Source organism: Phalacrocorax aristotelis, chromosome 6, assembly GCF_949628215.1.
Source record: "Phalacrocorax aristotelis chromosome 6, bGulAri2.1, whole genome shotgun sequence".
NCBI classification, from domain to species: domain Eukaryota; kingdom Metazoa; phylum Chordata; class Aves; order Suliformes; family Phalacrocoracidae; genus Phalacrocorax; species Phalacrocorax aristotelis.
The window spans coordinates 17,835,788-17,854,629 of record NC_134281.1 but is presented as its reverse complement, the minus strand read 5'-3'; the positions used below and the strand labels follow the sequence as shown (position 1 = coordinate 17,854,629).

Below are 18,842 nucleotides of genomic sequence, written 5' to 3'. Positions count from 1 at the left end.
CTAGCTGTGATTTTAAAAGAAGTTAAAGACTTTTGGAAATAATGCAAAAAAGTGCAAAATGTTAGGGTGTCAGAGGGCTCCACTTCCCCAGCAGTGTTTGTAATTAACTTCATTGGAAGTAAAAAAAAATTAAAAAGCACAACCCGAAACTGGCAGCTCTGTTTAAATTTTGCCAGACTATTGCATAAGAAATTATTCCTCAGTAGTTTTGCATTTGCTGAGCAAAATGAATTGCAAGGCGATTTAGCTAAGAGGACACTCACACCTCCTAGCTTAAAATTAGCTGGGACTCCACTGAGGGAGTATAAGGGGGGAGAAGGAAAACCTGCCTGCAAGTATATCAGGTAGGCACCAATTACCTGTCTGGCAGTGTCTCCTCTCTCCCTGGGGTGTGTGGAGTCTTAATGCTGCAGGATTGTTGTGATGCGTTCTTCCCTTCCCAGATCTGATTCCCTTTGGTTGGGATACTCATTGGCAAACTGTCCACTGCAGTGAGCAAGTGTTTGGTCAGGTGCCCACACAGTCTCTGCATAAGAAATCAGAAGACAAGTGTGTTCCTGGCTAAGTCCTAGCAACACCTCTGCCACTCAGTGCCACCTGCCTGCACTGCTAGGACCTTCTCATCCCACAGTCACCACCTTGGCATCCTCTCCACCTTCCTCTGTCTCTGCAGCAGGAGCACTTGCAGTCAAAGACTTGAACGAGCCCTTGGTTGATGCTACTATCTATGTGTATTTGACCATCACATCCCAGCTGCTGCCCACACCAGCAAAGCCACATTACACGTTCAACCTGAGAGACCTCTCCAAGGTGTTCCAGGGCATGCTCATGGCTGAGCCCAGCGACATCAAGGTGAGTCCTGCCATCAGCACAGCCATGCCACCCATGGGAAGACCAGAAATGTTCCAGTTCAAGCCTTACTGACAGGCCTGCAAAGAGGCCTCAATTTCTTGTTGAAGCTGCATTTTGATACTTTTTGATGAATGTGGTGACCTTCCCTTTGGTTATATTGCATAGTACCAGTAGTAAACAGACACCCCACCACCCCAGCCCTTCCTTGGCATGAAAGCAGGTGAATGGCCACAGGGATTCAGTGTGACACAGCCTGGCCATTCAGGGCTGGATAGAACCATAGGGGACCAGACGGGGGACCACTCAAGGGCAGAGGTGTTGTCCTGTTCACCAGCTTGCAGCAATGGAGGCTTCTGCCCCTTTGGCTCTCCCGAGGGCCTTCCTCTGGCTCCAGCCTAGCCAGTAGAGATTGACTTATCAAGGAAGTACTTGGGACACTGGCTCTGTGCTACACCCAAATAAAAGGATCTTTAAAAAAAAATTAAAACTTCTGAAAACAGTAAAAAATTAAATCAGACTGGGGGCGAGATAAGGACAAACAACATGAAATTTAAATCTCTCAAAGCCTGACATATGGACAAATAAATGGAGGATTAGCTGAAGCTGTAAGGAGCGCTCTGCAAAGCAGCTGTTTTGATAAGAGTTGTTTTTGAGAGGAGAAGGGAATGCAGCTTCCTCCATCCAGTTCTTTCTCCACTCTAGCTGCCTTCTAGTGGGAGTGGAGCTGGCCATATGCATGGCGGAAACCAGCTTTCCTGGCAGCAAGGCTCTTAATACTTCTCTGCTTCTCTCACGGGGGTGTTTTGCTGGGATTTCCTACCAGAACAAACTGTACCTGCTGAGACTATGGTACCATGAGAGCTGCCGGGTCTTCTGTGATCGCCTGGTCAGCAAGGAGGACCGGACCTGGTTTGACAACCTAATGAAGAGTATGATGGAGGAGTTAGGCACCACTTTTGAGGAGGTTGTCCCCTCCCAGCCAGTTCTGTTTGGGGACTTCATGGAGCCAAGTGCCAATATCAAACTCTACAAAGCAATTGACAGCGAGGAAAAGGTAAGGACCCTGGGAATCATTAATATGTGAACTATGTTCACATCTTCCAAGTCTTCTGCAAACAAAAGAAAACAGTTAGCAGTAACCAGGGGCTCAACCAGGGGCTGCTTGATTTGAAGGTGTCTGGAATCACAAGCCCTCCCAGGGCTCTCCTGTGAAATTCCACCACAGATGTAGGCAGTGGCTGCATTTGGTGCAATGGGAAGTTGAGGTGGAACAAGCTGTCTCTGAATTGCCATCCTGGGGCAGCCTGCTATGCCAAATCTCAGAAATGAGCTGCACTTGGGATTGAAAAGTGAAGTTTGCTGGAAAGAGATAGCACATTACCCCCAAACAATACTACTTTTGCCATTAAAGACTTCAAATTGACCTTTACAAGTAATTAATGTTACTGCCATATTCCCTGTTGGAGAAGATACTGGGAGTACTTTGGTAGTGATAATTAAGCAAAGGCAATGAGCAGTGCATTTTGCATTCATTATCAGAAACAGATGATTACCCTGTCACCTCTCCTCTTGTGATAGCTGTGTGACAAGGACTGGTAATTAACTGAGCTTTCCAATCTCTTTCACAAAGTAGGTGGGCCTCTCCCCCACTGGGGTGAGCACAGCTGGGACAGCCAGACTTACCAAGTTGCTGCACAGTCCACTGATGTGCCACAGGACTTTGGCACCTAGGCAGGGATCTCAGCACTGTATGAATTCCAGCTGATGATGCTTGCTCAGGTTCACAGTGAGATTGGCAAGGGAGTAGGATAAAATCCCACATGTCTTCATGCTTCATCTCCTCTGGCCTGAAGGTGCTGTTGAAGAGAGCCCTGGAAAGAACAGGAGAGACTGCTCCTGCAGCTATTCTGTGTGATGGCTGGACTGGGAGAGGAGTGTTCTTCTCTAATCATCTACACCCAGCAGGGTTTTCTTCCAGAACCTGCCCTTTCCAGCCAGGATCTTGACCACAGGGTGCAGCAGCAGGCAGTAGTCAGCCATAGAGCAAGGAAGCTCTGCCAGAGGGAAGCCCTGGAACAGCATGGATCAGGCAGCTATAAACTATTTTATTTTGAACTATGCCTTGCTGTTTCTCCAAGCAAATAGCACTGCTGGGAACAGCAGACCTTGTCACTTGCCTAATTTAGTTTAAAGGCACCATTCAACAACTGCTGCCACCACTACTAGCTAAATTCAGCCCAGTCCAATGGTAGCTCCTGTAAGAACATGGAGCAATGAGAGCCATTACCACCCCACAAGCAGCTCCTAGGGAGCAACTGAGTGAGGCAGCTGCTCCCAGACACTGCTGAGCACCAGGGTCATCCCAGAAGCCTGGCTGTGCTTACACACAGCCACCCACCCACCATTGCTTTTATCTGGTAGCCACAATTGACTGTTTCTGCCCACAGCTGAAGGTTGTGATTGAGGATTATCTGGAGGAGTACAATCAAATCAACACCCCAGAGCTGAAGCTTTTGTTTTTCATGGATGCGATACAGCATATCTGCCGAATCAGCCGGATCCTGCGGCAGGCTCCAGGGAATGCTCTTCTCCTGGGTGTTGGGGGGAGTGGGAGACAGTCTCTCACCAGACTGGCATCTCATATGTAAGTAATGCGCTCCTGTGCACGTAATGTGGAGCAGCTCCGTTGGGGATGCCTCTAGAGAGTCTCTTTTCCTGCCCTTCCTGATACTGGTTATGCATTTTTCTGGTTGCTGACTCTTCAGATTTAACACTCGAGAGCTAGGGCTTAGTTAACACACACATGTACACTAGAAGAGTCATTCCTGGGAGCTGAGCAGCGAGAAGACAAAGACGGGAGTTACTAGTGATAAGTGATGAAGTGACACTGGCAGCCTGGCAAGTAGGACTTGTGAGTCTTGGGAGCCAGGGACCTCAAAAGGGAAATATGAAGAGCCAGGAAACTAGGCTGGGGAAGCAAATTCTTCCAGCTCTGAATACAGGGTGTGATCCTAGAGAAACTCAGTCACAGGTCCCAGGTGCACCAGGTTCCAAGGGCAGCATCACAAAAAAAAATCCATGTTGAGTTGATCCCTCTGCACTCTGAGGCACTGGGCCCAAGAAGCAGTGTGACTCTTAGTTCATGGAGTTGTACTTCTCCTGGATTCCAGCTAGCTCAGGTATCTCTGCTTTGAGTAAAACATGCTCTTGAGTTGGTGACTGAACATGCACAAGGTCAGGTGTGTGCTGAGGAGTCATTGCAGGAAAACAACTTACTTGAGTCCTCTCCCCCTGAGTCCACGACACATGCTCAGGATTGACAAAAGAGAGATTTTAGTTGGATGTAACTCCCCAGGATTCTCTTTCCTTTAGGGCAGATTATGAGTGTTTCCAGATAGAACTGTCCAAAAATTATGGCATGACTGAATGGCGAGATGACGTGAGGAAGATCATGATGAAGGCAGGCCTTCAAAGTCTACCCAAGACATTCCTGTTCGTAGACACACAGGTACAGGAGTATTAGCATGGTGAACTCTATCTCAAAAGGAGTCAGAAACACACTCTAAGCTCAATAAATCTCCCTAAAAAGGATTGAGGAGGTTGATACAAACCAGGCACAACTTGTATTTCTTAAGTACCCCATCTTCATCATATAAAAAAGCCCCAGGGATACTGAAGGTGGTACATTTGTTGCTAGAGGGACTGTAGAGCTGTGTGTGAGTAGGCTAATTCTTCTGTTGCTCAAGTAAGCCTCTTTCAGCTCCATCCAAGGGTTTGATGGAATCAAAGATTTTTAGACCCAACTGCCTGAAGCTAAGCATTATGCTGACCACTGATATTAGAAGTCCTAATCAATATCATTATCTTTCTTTTCAAAGATAGTAGAGTAGATAGATAGTAACCAGTAGAGTTAGGGCCTTACACCTGCTGGTTCCACAGGATAATGTTGGCTTGTTACTGTAAACTGTAGCTTGCTAATGACTAGGCCAACTTCTGGAATTCATGGTTATGTTGCCCAAAGACTTTTTTACTGCCTTCATTATCATAGGAACCAAGTCCCTTCTGGCAGTGCCCTAAGCAGTGAGATGAGCATCTGCCAAATGCTGCTTTTTCCTGCATCCTTTTCCCTGCAGTGAGAAACATATGTGGGAGAAGGGGGGCACAGGAGGATGCATTTAGTCAAGTAATGGATGCTGTGTGTTTCTGCTTTAGCAAAGGTGGAGAGGTGAGTGTAGCTCTGGAGGGAGATCATCCCACAGACTGTGACACATCCCTACAATTACTCTGTCTCCCACATCCATCAGCTCTATCCTAATAGTGAAGCGTTCTGTGCTGCAGGAATGAAGACCCAGAGCAACCTGAGGTCTGGCTGCAGAGTCACTGCGAGCCAGGGAGCAAGGCCCTGAGCATGACTTGTCTGTAAGGACACAGTGAATGGGCTTAACCCCTGAAATGGCTGAACATGGCTGTTGAATTAGAAATGCTGGACAAGGGTCAGAGTATGCTTTACTGGAGCCGAGTGATCGTAGAAATTATTTCTTATGACAGAGGCTGAGGGCTATATTTATCCAGAGTGATCTACATGGCACGTGGAGATATGACTGTCTCATGACTTAGGAAACTGCTTTTTCTTTCCCCCATCATCTACTTAGATTAAAAATGAATCCTTCCTTGAGGATATCAACAACATGCTCAACTCAGGTGACATTCCCAACATTTACAGCCCTGATGATCAAGAACAGATCATGACAGCTATGAAGCCTGTTGTTCGAGATCTAGGGCAGCAGCCCACCAAGGCCAATTTGATGGCTGCATACACAGGACGGGTTCGCAGCAATATCCACATGGTCCTGTGCATGAGGTACAGTTCAGGGGTAGGACTCCATGCTGTCAATATTCTTTTTTTGCCTCCTTGTCCTTTGCTTTGCATCACTTTGTCAGGCGACCTTTGTTTCCAAGCCCCTGACTTCGGAGGAGAAGGTTTGCATACTACCTTCCCATAGGGCTGGATAGGGTTTTTTTAACACTTTGCAGGTTTCTGGATGAAGTTTAAAAAGTTTAAGAATATGATTATATGTGATCCAGATTAAATATAAGCTTCCTCCTCCTTCATGCACTGTTGAGCTTTTTGTTATAAAAATACCTTGTTTTAATTTGGGGCTCATTTGCACTGTGTTTACACATTAACCTAGCGCATAGTCCATGAGCAGCTTGCTTGCAGGAGGGCTGCCAGAAGGTATAGGGCATTCTCTGTGCAAGTACAAGTGGAATAAATGGGGCTGTGATTTTGGTTTGGTGATATGATCTCTGCACTTACCTGCTTGAAAGAGGCTTCAGATCACATTTATTTCTTATCCCTTAAGTGTTCTCCCTAGGGAGGGACACAGAAAACATTACCCTACTTCCAGGATATATCCAGGACTTCCAAGGAGTGAGCTGGCATGTCCCAAGGTACATGCCAGCTCACTGCCTGAACTTCTGTTCCTTATTTCCCTCCCTCCTTCTTGTTCCTTGGGTATATTCCCTTCCTTCCTACTCCGTAAGAGTTTGGGATGGTTCTAGGGAAGTAGAAAAGATATTTTTATCCTTGTATCTATAGCTAGTTGTAACATCTCTTTTCTACACGTCTTTCCCTCAGCCCTATTGGAGAAGTCTTCCGCACACGCTTGAGACAGTTCCCCTCTCTTGTGAACTGCTGTACTATCAACTGGTTTAATGAGTGGCCTGCTGAAGCCCTACAGTGTGTTGCCTCCTCCTTCCTGCACCAGATCCCACATCTTGGTGCCAGTACTGAGGATGTCAAGGGGATGGTAGGTGCCACACTGAACACACAAAACACAGCTCCTGTATGCTCAATGTGCCATGCCTCTGGGCGCACATAGACAATGGATGCAGGACACACCTGCAGAAAGGTCCTATGCTGTAGCAGAAATGTTTCATGGCAGGGTCATTCAAATACAGAATGGGTTAACTTTTGTATACTGGGTATGTCCCTTCATCACCCTCTCTACGACACTGAAGCCCATATGCATATGTAAGCTTTGCTGTGACTATATACGTAGGCTCTTTGTAAGCCCTTTGTGCTCTGTGGGCATCACATAGGCTTCCTTACCACATGTTCAGTACTGAATAAAATTGTTTCTTTCCTTTCACCTTGTAGATTCAAGTATGTGTAGAAATCCATCAGAGTGTGGCAAAGAAGTGCCAAGTGTACCTAGCAGAGCTGGCCAGACACAATTATGTTACTCCCAAGAGCTACCTTGAGTTCCTCAGCATCTTCAGTTCCCTGATTGGAAAGAAGAAACAGGAACTGAAGACAGCCAAGAACAGGATGAAAAGTGGCCTGGACAAGGTTCATCCCTCACACCTGGGAGTTTTGAGCCCACCTTAGCTGCTCTGAGCGGTGTATTTGTAGCTGAAGAGATGCAGTGAGATAGCTTACACATCTCCTGTGTAACAGGAGAAAACTCATGCTAAAGCAAATGAGAACTATGTCTTCTGCCAGAGCCAGTCTTTCTGAAGGTCTGAGTCTTTAACATGTCTAAAAGAATGATGGTCCCAGTCTTTGGGTCCACAGACCTCTCTGTAACTTGTCATCTCTCAGGATGTTCCGTATTAACCTTTTAGTTGAAAGCCCTATAACAGCACCATTGTTCTGCTGACAGATTGCCATGAGTTTATGAAGCCATGCCCATCGTGTGCAGGCACCATTAGACGCTATTGTTTATAAGCACACAAGTGCCAGACTGTTACTTAAGCGGGGACCAGAGCAAGACCTGCTTTGTACAGCCTGGCACTGGGCAGGGAGCACCTGCCAGGGCAGTGCAGCCCTTTCCTGGGGCTTTCCGTGGCTGCTGCCTGTGCTTTCACTGTGCTTTGCTCCCACAGCTCCTGCAAACAGCAGAGGATGTAGCGAGGATGCAGGAGGAGCTGGAGTCCGCTCGCCCTCTCCTGGCACAAGCAGCCAAGGATACACTGGCAACCATGGAGCAACTGCAGGTACTGCTGCTGCTTTCGAAGTCTGGCTACTCAGACTGGACACAGGGCCTGGGGAGGCCTTGCAGGGATTGTACAAAATCCTGCTTGATCTGACAGTAAAAATGCCCCAGATAAACACAGCAGGTATTTATGCAGAGCAGCACTGCCAGGGAGAATGGCCTTCTGCTGGGGTCACTGCTCTGGGGTTAGTGGGGGCCAGTCACAGCCTACCAGCCAGTTGCTAGTAGAAACAATGGCTCACATGTCCCTGTCTGAAACCACAACCCAGGGGTCAGTCAGCCAAGCTACCAACTCCCTCTTCTTGCTGGTTTAGATCCTTGCAAGCACAAACTAGCAGCACTACTAACAATCCTCAGGCGACCTGAGCAGCTCTAAGCCTACGTTGTTGCTGAGAGGGATCATTCCCCCACATCCCGTCCCCAGGGAGCTGATCCAGCTGCAGTCTGCCCCTGCTAGCCCAAACCTCAGGGATCATCACACACGGTCACTCATGCCACTGCAGAAGGGGGAACTGTCCTGTGTTGGCTGTCACTACCCTCCCTCCTCCTTGTGTTCCTCCCTGCCTGCCTCCTACTGTGGGATGGCCAGACTGAGACTGAAGGAACAGACATGAGCATCACACAGCTCTGCATGCAAAGGGGAAAGAGTCTGCAATCTCTCATCTTCCCACACAGCTTTGGGAAGGTGGCCTGATCCACTCACGGAAAAAGATTTTACTATATTCCACATTCCCTTTACAGCTCCTGGTAGTGTTTTAAGCCTGGGGGTGGACAGAAGTGACAGTTTTAGAAACAAAACCCTCAGCATATTTTCTTATTCCTCCATCTCCCTATATGTTTGCATCCCTATGCATCCTTTCCCTATGCTAACAGGAAAAATTGGTAGATCAGCTAATTCCTGCAGGTCTAACACCATTCCAGGCACAGCCAGAGCTGGAGCTTGTGGATGATCTCTACAGGCTGACAAAACCACCCTGCCAGTATGATGCAGGAAGGGGATCCCCTCCAGCAGCTAGATCCAGTGTGTCTCTATTAGAAGAAAACACATGACCTGCCAGGACAGCTCTGATCCTTACCTAGCAGTGCTGGACCAAGCCAAAGGTGTGTTCCGGCTCCAGCATGCTTCTGATGCAGTCTCTGGTGTTGCAGGTGGACACAGCCGTGGCCAAAGAGACAAGAAGTGCTGTGCAGGCAGAGGAGACGAAGGCCATATTGAAAGCTCAGACAGCCCAAGCCATTGCAGACGATGCTCAGAAGGACTTGGCTGAAGCCCTGCCAGCCCTGGACACTGCTCTTGCCAGCCTGAGAAACCTCAACAAGAGTGATGTTACGGAGGTAACTGCATTGAGGGGGAGGATAGCAGAGCCAGGCCTGGTCCTGGACAGCCACTCTGCAGCAGTTCCCCTTCTATAGTCTTGCAGCATTCTCAGCCTTTTCCAGCATCTCCATCCATCCCCCTGGGCTCACAACCTGGGCAACTGTCCATGCAGCTTCTCAGCTTCACTCCTTCGGAAGCAAAGACTTTTCGAGGGCAGAGAGGCAGCATCTAGCTCCTAGGTGTTCCTACATGTTGTTTACAATTTATGCCAGAGATGGTGTTGAGGAGGGCTCACCCCATGGTGTCTGTCCTTGGGGGTAGGTGGCAGGCAGTACCACATTGCAACCCTGAGAATTGACTGCACAGCACAGGGACAGACCTAGAAGTACACTGTCTGAACCAGCAGGTTCTTTTGAAAGGGAATCCACCGCAGACAGAGAGAAGAGGAAGAGGCAATGGCTAGTAGGCTGACTTCAAGGAATACTGGCTTGAAATAGGGTAATCAGAGAAAGGAGGGTGACTGAGCCTGGCAAGCATCACAGCCCATAGCCAAGAGAGCAAACTCATCAAGTACAAGATTTCACTGCACAGGGTGTAACAGCTGTGGAGAGGAGGGACAGGCAGTAATGAAAAACAGACCTTTTTATTCCCCACAAAACATACAAAACTCTTCCCCAGAAGGTGGGTAAAGACACAGTGTCAGCCCACTTGCCCCCAGCACCTGTCCTCTTGTAGAGTTGGCAAGAAAAGTACTGTCTATGCAAGGCTTCCAATGCCAACTCACAAGATGCATCAATTTCTTAGATATCGTCTAACCCACCCACCAGCTTCAGGAAACTCTTCATTTAGGGAATAAACTCCGTGCTTCTTTTAAGCCCAGCTTCTGGGCCATGACTCAGGTGACCTGTCACTGGAGCCAGGACCACCAGAGTTCTCTCCCAGTCCAGGATTAATGATCCAGCCCAACTAAAAGAGGACCTCACTTCTATGGCAGGGAGCAAGCATTCCTTTGACCTACTCCTTCACATAGGGCAGCTCCATCAATGGTCCCTTGAAGAAAGCTGACACCTGCTTCTCCAGCTCCTCTACCACCTCTTTCAGCCGATCTTCATCACAGTAAAAATACATATAAAGATTACACTGTCTGCAGGATAAGGCTCCCCAGACATCTGGACTTGACCTTTCAAGTCATTCAGGAGGTCTGTCAGCAATTGGTAGAGGTTGTCATGCATGGTGACCAGTTGCTGCATCAGCTCAGTGATCTGAGGGGCAGAGCATAAATGCATGTGAAAGTGCAGAAAGAGGGGATATCCTCCCACCTATGGAACAGCTCAGCCCACCAGAAGCAAACTACCCACCTGGCTCTAGCCTCCGAACACATCTAGCCCAAGGAACAGAGGTTCCTTGGATTAGTGGGCCACCTTGGCTAAGGCACCCCAATCTATATACTTAACAGCACATGTGAAACAGTGAGGATCATCTTTGTCCCAAAAGCTATCTAGTGAGGCAGAGGCTAGCTGAGGGACAAGGCCAGGGTCAGGCCAGCCTCCTCTCCCTCTGTGGGCTGACAGGCAGTAAGTTCTACCCCCAGCACCCAGGGAGGACAGCACAGAGGGCTCTGACTCACAGCCCTGTGCCACCCAGCAAGGCCTGGTGGAGCAGGAGTGCTTGCTTACGAGAGAGGAAAGCTGCAGCTGGTTGGAGCTGTTGTACAACTGCTGGTAGAGCACTTCTGTGAATGACTCCCCAGGGCTGGGAGCTGGGACATAAGAGCTGCCAGCTGTGCTTCCAGCACCCTCTGGACCTGAACCGTCTGGGAGCACTGGGCTGCTATCATCTTATAGCCGTAGAAGAGTTGCTTCTCCTGATCTTGCCCCACCAGCACGTCCCAGAGCCTGCAAGACAGCACAGTCAAGCACAGTCAGCCAGAGGTGTGAGCAGTGTGCCAGCGCTGAGGAAGAACAGGGCTCAGGAGACATTGTGCACTCTGGGACTGGGATGTAAGTGGCTGTGGGGCAACAGTGAGAGGACAGCCACTCCTGGTGAGCAGCATAGCATCCTTGGAGGTCTGGGAGGAGCACCATAAAGGACCAGGCTAGCTGAAGAGCCAGTCAGAGACTCCTTGCTGGCAGACACCAGCACCAGCTAGTCCAGAGCTGTGCAAGAAAGCTGAGAAGCCCTTGTCAGTGCAGGACACCCAACTAGAGAAAGCTCTTGCTCCAAGCTGCTTGTGCTTCCTTCTGGCCTAGCTGTCCTTCTCAATGGCTGAAGACTTGCCTCTTCACATCCTAGGAAAACATCTGTTCTCCATACTCATTCCCTTCTCCAAGCCCATGCTTTGCTCTGTCAACCCTAGCCAGCCAGGAAGAAGCAGATGCCATCTTCTGGGGAATTTCACACCACCATGGAGTCAGGGTGGCACTGCACTTGCAGAAGAGCGCTACTAGACTGCCTGGTAACTTGGGTCTGCTGTATGCCTCTCCCATTCCCATGCCACCTCCTCCACGTCTGGTTTGTTCCTTACGCACACACACCCCCAGGCCATTACCATACAGCAGAGAGGTCTTTGGGGTCTATCCATGAGCATGGACAACCGTTCTGGGAGGAGCTGGCATTTTTTAAGTAGTCCTGCTGCTTCTTCGGCCTGGTCTGGGTTTCTCTCATGGCAGTTTCCATCTCCCCTAGCTGAGCAGCCTTCTGGCCCAGCTCCTTCTCTCCCGTTTCAGCTGGAGCTCCAGCAGATCCAGGTGGCTGTGCTGGTTCACCAGCCACACAGCTGCCTCCTCCTGCCTTGCAGCAATGTACTGCAGACGGGCATCTTCCAGGCTGAGCTGCCTCTGCAGGATAGGCAGGTGAGAGAGGCAGGCCTCTGCCTTCAGCAGGGGTGGCAACTGGTGAGTCAGGGCCTGCGTGATGTTGCAACACAGGATGTGAAGCTGCTGCTGAAGCAAGGCAGCCTGACTCCAGGGCTCTGCCTCAACTACCTGCTGTGCAGGGGGAAGACAAGACAGGCTGGTGTCAGGGAACACTGCTAGCACTACCTGGCTTTGCCACCCCCTCCTGACATGTCATCTATGCTCCAGCATTCAACAGGAGGGACTGCCCGCAGCACAGGCAGACCCTGCCACAAAGGATGGTGGAGAAAGGGGAGCACTGGCCCTACCTGGTTTTCCTCAAGAGCTTCCAGAGTCCTCTGGGCCCACTCCAGCACAGCACAGTTGCCTTCCACTTTTGCTGACATGACTATAACCTCCCTCTGGGCACAGATATGTGCTTTTTCCATTTGGTTCATCTCCTTCCAGTAGGTGTCTTCGTCTCCCGGTAGCTCATCTCTATCAGCCCAAAGACTTTTTGGCATTGTTGTTTGCTTTGTGTCCATTCTCTCTGTTGCTTCTTGGCTGCCATCTCTCTCCTCCTCATCTGCCAGGCTCAACACCTCTCTCCTTTCCATCTGCTAGCAGCTCTGCCCTCAAGCCTTGGAGCATTCCCTGACATGCTGTTGTCACCTCCCGTGGTGTTTTTGCATACTCTTGATGAGGAGCTTCTTGTCTTCTTTCTGGTATTTCCCCGTCTGGGTCCCTCTGTGTCCCAGCTTCCAACCTTTCCTTCAGGCTTCTCTCTCCCTGTGCACTTGCTCCAGCATCTGGAGCCTGGACACTCCCCAGTAGGACCTGCTGGATGAACTTCTCAAACACATCAGTGGCCTGTTGTTCTAGCTCCAGGTAAGGGCTGAGATCCATCTCGCACAGCAGTACCAGCAGCTGGCCTTTCCCCACATCCCCATGTGACTCTGCCAGCTGCTTTGCAGCCTTGTTGATCTGGCTCAGGACAGCATTGGTTTGGAAGATTGCCACTTCCAAGCCCTTCTGAGCCTTCTTTACATCCAGCTTCACCACTTTCTCCTCCTCCTCCAAATACCCCAGCTCCTGTGGCAGGTTGGCTGGCCAAACATGCAAGCTTGCTGTGGTGCCAGAGCTGATGGTCACAATAGTTCTTCAGCTCCAGAAGCTCCTGCTGCAGGCCCTCCAGAGAGGGACCCTCATCATCTGGTATCACGCTTGAGAGCTGGGGGACTGTGCAGCACATCTGCAATGCCTGCTCAAGGGCATTACCTTCCAGGATGGGCTTGCCTGCAGGCAGCAGGGCATCATAGGCCTCCATCTTGGCCGGGCTCAGCACATTCTCCTCACTCACCGTGCTGCAGAACTACTCAAGGAATTGCCTTGTCTGAGGGCAGTCAAAGACCCAGTCAAAGTCCTTCTTGCAGAAGGTGTCTGCATGGGGTTAGATCAGCCTCAGTGTTGCTACAAACTCTGCCCCTCTGCTGACTGTGTCCAGTGGGAAGGACTGGGAGTATCTCTGGCTGAACATGGCAAGGATGGTCACAAGTAGAAGGGAAAAAGCAGGCATCATCCTTAAGGGTCTTGATACCCACAGCCATCTCAAGGGTGCTGCAGCAGCACTTGTAGCTGCCTGCTTAAGGAGAGACTCAAGCAGTCCCTCCACAAGTGCTGCAGACCAGCTCATGGGGTGCTGAATTGCTACGGTGGGGTACAAAACAAATGAGAGCCCACAGAGTAAGGGAGAAAGCCTGCCCATGCCCCATTTCTATACAGTCTCATCCCCAGGACCATACAGATCTAGCTACTTTGCTAAGATGTCTTCAGCCTGTAAGATCTACCTATCAGAGCACTGAGGCAGGCTTTTTCAGCCTACCTGTAGTTTGCTCCGAGCCTTTTCCAATAACCAGACCTCTTTCCTTCTTGTCTGTGCATTGCATCCTCTAAATGTCCTGCCTCTGGTCCCAGTCTCCCCTGGGCCAGCTGAGGGATGAGCACCCTATCTCACCAAGAACCATGCCAACCCACTGTCTCCATTTGGGTTTTAAAGGTACGAGCAATGCAGCGGCCTCCCCTCGGTGTGAAGATGGTGATTGAAGCTGTCTGCATTATGAAAGGAATCAAGCCCAAAAGGGTGGCAGGAGAAAAGCTAGGCTCCAAGGTGGAAGACTACTGGGAGCCAGGCAGGGGCCTTCTCCAGGACCCAGGGAAGTTCTTGGACAGCCTGCTTAAGTATGATAAGGTAAGTGGTGGCAGAGGAAGGCTGTGACCAGGGATCAAGTATTGCCTCACAGAGATCCTTCTCACAGCAGTGAAGCTTGAAGCTCCTTGTGGGCAACACCCTTCAACAGCACAGAGGATGAGGACGTATTTGGCCTGGAAGTCCTCATGTCAGCTGGGTGCACTTCATTGCCTTGGACAGTGGGACCCAGACACAAAGGTCTTCCCCTTCTGTTCCTCTGCTCTTTCCATGCAGAGAACCTGGATGGAAGCGGTATGGGAAGGGATTTCCCCAATCTCACAGCCCTGCCTCCCAGGCCTCAACACACAGCAGTTTGTTTCCTCTTGCTCCAGTGCAATGGCTTAACCACCCTGCCAGGTCCTGGGGCAGGTGGCAGCCACTGGGGGAAGCCCTTTAAGACCTTTCTCAGTCAGATCTCTAGCACCCTCATCACCGTTCTCCTTTCTCTCCCACCATTCTTTGCAGGACAATATTGCAGACACTGTGATCAGGGCCATCCAGCCCTACATTGACAGTGAGGAGTTTCAGCCAGCTGCCATTGCCAAGGTCTCCAAAGCTTGCACCTCCATTTGCCAGTGGGTGCGTGCCATGCACAAGTACCACTTTGTGGCCAAGGTGGTGGAACCCAAGCGGGTAAGAGGCAGTATGACCCAGCTGCTCTAGGTGTAAGGGAACACAGTACTAGCAGTCCCCTTCTACAGGAGATGCCAAGAATCACCATGTTCTGCAGGTCAGGGTGTAATGTTCAGATGAAGCCTTAGCTGAGCCAAAGCCTCAAAATGCATTAACATAACAAAATAGCCTGGAATATGCTGGGACAGAAGTGATACCTTGTTCTTAGTGCCAAGTTCCTAGCTCAGCAGAAACTGTACTTACAGAGAGGGCATTCCTACATCTCACTAGTGTTTCAGCCTGAATCCTCTCCAAGCCTAGCTATTTTTTTATTATTTTGGGACAAGCAGAGGAATCTTTCCTCCTTTTCACCAGTGGGCCACATCCTGAACTTCTGCAAGCTGGCACAGGTTCTTGGCTTTTTGGAGCCATGCCAAAATGCTCTCCTCACCCCTGCTTTCATTCCTGGGCTTGCAGAACATCCCACTGGAGTTAGGTAGGTCAGCCTTTGTCATACATGGAAGGATCTCAGTATCAGCTATTGCTTTTATGGGAAAACATTTCAATTTTTATGGAAATCTTACTCTTGCTCCAAGGTCTCTAGCTTTTTTGGGGGAAGAACCTGGCCACATGCCCAACATACCCACTGTTTCCTTGTATATCTCCCCAGCAAGCCTGGCGGGAGGCAGAAGAGGACCTACATGCCACTCAGCAGGTCCTTGAGGAAGCTAAGGAACGCCTGAGAGAGGTTGAAGGTGGCATTGCCATGCTGCAAGCCAAGTATAAGATCTGCATAGCCAAGAAGGAGGAGATGGAGGTGAAGTGTGAGCAGTGTCAGCAGAGACTGGACCGCGCCAATATGGTAAGGGACAGAACTGGGTTCTGCCTGCTTACATGAGACAACCTGATTTCAGGTCAAGGAGCACAGTGGTGAAAATATCTGTGTGCCTGCAGCTCACAACAATCCTAGGTTGAAGTTACCTGGCCAGATCTCAGCAGTACAACAGGACTGGGGAAGCTAAACTAGCCAGGTACTGGTGTGAAAAGCTGCTGTCCTCCCCTGCAGCACTTCTTCAGGCAGCAACAGGTCTCCAGGACAGCTGAGAGCAGCCCAGTAATCCCAGGATTAAGTGCTCAAAGCTGGGGACAGAATTCAGGATATGGCAGAGGACACCCTACAACCTCTGGTCACCAAAGTCACTTGCAGCATTACCCAGAGAGCAGCATGTCCAGGGCACAAGGCTAGACTACACAGCAGCTCTAATGTATGCAACTTTTATCCCACAGCTTATAAACAGCCTGGCTGATGAGAAGGTGCGCTGGCAGGACACTGTAGAGAATCTGGATTACAAGATCAACAACATCACTGGGGACATGCTGATTGCAGCTGGCTTTGTGGCCTACCTGGGCCCTTTTACAGTAAGTGTGCAATGCTCCCTGCGAGGGGCTCGGTTAGCTGCTCTGCTCTCCTGGCCTCTTGCTGTTGCTGGCCAGATCCACTGGGAAAAAGGACTAGGACAAAAGAGTACAAAATCCCTCCTGGATCTCTCTCCGTTTGTGCCAGAGGCTGCACAGGGTCTCACTTGAATGGAAACGGGAGGGTTTAGGTGCTCACAGCAGACTAGCTGCAACAAAAAGAAATGCTATGATGGTGCTTCTCATGGCAGGGACACTACCGCATAGCACTGTGCAAGGAGTGGGTGAGGCAGCTGTCAGAAAACAACATTCCTCACACCAAGGAGCCAAACCTGATCAGCACCCTTGGAGACCCTGTGGAAGTCAGCTCCTGGCAGGCAAGTTGCAGAAAAAACCCAACACTTCATGCTGAAGGTACCTCAGGTAAAAGCTAAAACACTCAGCTCACCACTCACTAGGATCACCTGTACTAGAGGACAGACCCAAGACCAAACAGCTCAATAACAACCAAGTTCCTCTGCACTGCAGAGCTGGAATTGCTGCCAGGGCTCTGTGTGCAATGAGCAGGAGAGGACCTGGCAGTATCCAAGGCAGAAGCTCTGAGGGTATCAGCCCTAACCTGTAAGAATTCCCCTTTACAAACCACAGACTTAGGGCAAATCCCTGGCTGTAGCCTCCCCAAGCCCAGCTCTGCCAGCACAGCTCTGTCCCATGGCTGAGCCACTTCAGGCAGAGCTGCAGCTCTGGGCTCAGCTGCTCTTAGAGGTACCCTCACCACTATCCCCTATCCATCACGCAGGGGCCCAGGCAGGAAGGGCTTCTGTCTGGTCAGTTGTGTTGTACTACCAGGTGTTCCAAACAGCTTTTTCTACCCCATTAGATTGCTGGTTTACCCAATGACACTCTGTCTGTGGAAAATGGGGTAATAACACAATTCTCCCAGCGCTGGACTCACTACATAGATCCCCAAGGACAAGCAAACAAGTGGATCAAGAAGCTGGTAAGAGCTGTGGGGAGGAAAGCCAGGTCTGTCAGGATAGGGGAAAGAATCTTCTGTTAGGAGCTGCATAGAGCAGCCTCAGACTTTGGGCTCCAGAGCTGCAAGACTCCACACTAGGCCAGCCCAGCCTCCCCAGCACCGGGTAGGCTTCATATCTGTATTCATGCCAGGCAGACTTCCCTGCTTGGGGAAATCAGCACAAGGCAGGAAGGGCCCTGCTGTAAGCAAGTGAGGCATCAGATTCCCACTCTTGCTCTCCACTAGCATTCTGGAGGCCTTACATCCTTTACCACACACTAAAACACACAGAAAAACACTAGCATCTCCCATAACAGCTCTTAGGGTCCCTAGGATAGAAGGGATTAGGGTAGCATTACCTGGCTAGTAAGTACAGTCCCTGCTATCAGAGCAGTGAGAACACAAACCACCACCTTTTCTCTTCCTCTAGAGAGGTACCCACTGCCCTTTTGAAGGGTCAGGCAGTAGGCTCTGGTGGCCGCTCCTGTTTTGCTCCCAGAGGGCTTTTCCCACCCATCTGCTCTCATTTTGCAAGCAAGTGAGCTCTGAGTTTCCAGTGTGGGGCTCTGCAGGGATATGGCTCCCCCCTCCTTCCTCATTGGAAACAGCTGCCTCATTGAGCTGTCTCTAGTGCCTGATGACCTGGACTAAATTTGCCAAAATAGCCAAAAACTAGCCAAGCAAGAAAAGAGATTATTTCTGCTGCTCCAGGGAGCTAAATCAGCCCAGTGAGAGGCATACCATGCACCAGAGCTGGATGTGAAGGTGGGCAGGACACCACAGGGACCCTGCCCTCCCCTACTGCCTTTCAGGAGAAGATGAACAGCCTGGAGGTGGCCAAGCTGAGTGACCGGGACTTCCTCTGCAGTCTGGAAAATGCCATTACCTTTGGGAAGCCCTTCCTGCTGGAGAATGTTGGCGAGGAGCTGGATCCAGCCCTCGAGCCTGTTCTGCTGAAACAGGTCCTATGTCTCGCCATGGCAAGGAGGGGCAGGGGGTACTTGGCTGGGCTGTAAGGGGGCATCTGGCCAGGGTGTAATGGGATGTGGTGGGTTTGTACATGGATGTTTGTGCACGGATGCTACCTGTTCTGTGCTCATGTGTCTTGGTCAGGGCTCCAACGTGTTGGCAGCCTCCTGCCTACCCCAGGCTCCTACCAGCAGGTGTCTTTGCCTGGGAGGCAGGGCCATGGAATACAGCTGCTCTATTCACATTCAGGCCTTCGGGTGTGCCAGACAGCTTTGAGCTCCTCTGTCCAGAGAGCCTTCAGACTCTCTTCTCACTGCAGAGCCCAGAGCACAGCAGGATGCCTTCCCTCACAAGAGGTAGCCATCCCAGCCTTCCTGTATTTGTCCCCCTCTGGTACAGACCTACAGACGGCAAGGCAACACTGTGCTGAAGCTGGGGGATATGGTGATCCCCTACCATGAGGGTTTCAAGATGTACATCACCACCAACCTGTCCAACCCTCACTACAGCCCCGAGGTCTCCACGAAGCTCACCCTCATCAACTTCACCCTCTCACCCAGGTACCCGCTTACCCCAT

At 50.3% G+C, this 18,842-nt stretch overlaps 1 protein-coding gene and 1 pseudogene across 6 annotated transcripts in view; one reads left to right on the top strand and one right to left on the bottom strand.

Annotated features, from left to right (window-relative positions):
* DNAH1 (dynein axonemal heavy chain 1) overlaps positions 1–18,842 on the top strand; it is a 76,113-nt gene that overhangs the window by 48,613 nt on the left and 8,658 nt on the right. For all 6 annotated transcript variants that reach the window (XM_075096266.1, XM_075096269.1, XM_075096267.1 and 3 more), the window contains 17 exons: positions 674–852; positions 1,676–1,906; positions 3,300–3,496; positions 4,225–4,360; positions 5,505–5,713; positions 6,491–6,662; positions 7,013–7,204; positions 7,741–7,851; positions 9,000–9,185; positions 14,059–14,250; positions 14,716–14,883; positions 15,533–15,724; positions 16,150–16,281; positions 16,530–16,655; positions 17,159–17,278; positions 18,109–18,258; positions 18,665–18,825. In XM_075096266.1, the coding sequence (XP_074952367.1) occupies positions 674–852; positions 1,676–1,906; positions 3,300–3,496; positions 4,225–4,360; positions 5,505–5,713; positions 6,491–6,662; positions 7,013–7,204; positions 7,741–7,851; positions 9,000–9,185; positions 14,059–14,250; positions 14,716–14,883; positions 15,533–15,724; positions 16,150–16,281; positions 16,530–16,655; positions 17,159–17,278; positions 18,109–18,258; positions 18,665–18,825 (2,854 nt within the window). The remainder of the gene's footprint in view (positions 1–673; positions 853–1,675; positions 1,907–3,299; positions 3,497–4,224; positions 4,361–5,504; positions 5,714–6,490; positions 6,663–7,012; positions 7,205–7,740; positions 7,852–8,999; positions 9,186–14,058; positions 14,251–14,715; positions 14,884–15,532; positions 15,725–16,149; positions 16,282–16,529; positions 16,656–17,158; positions 17,279–18,108; positions 18,259–18,664; positions 18,826–18,842) is intronic.
* Positions 10,036–13,539, bottom strand: LOC142058677 (HAUS augmin-like complex subunit 3; annotated as a pseudogene).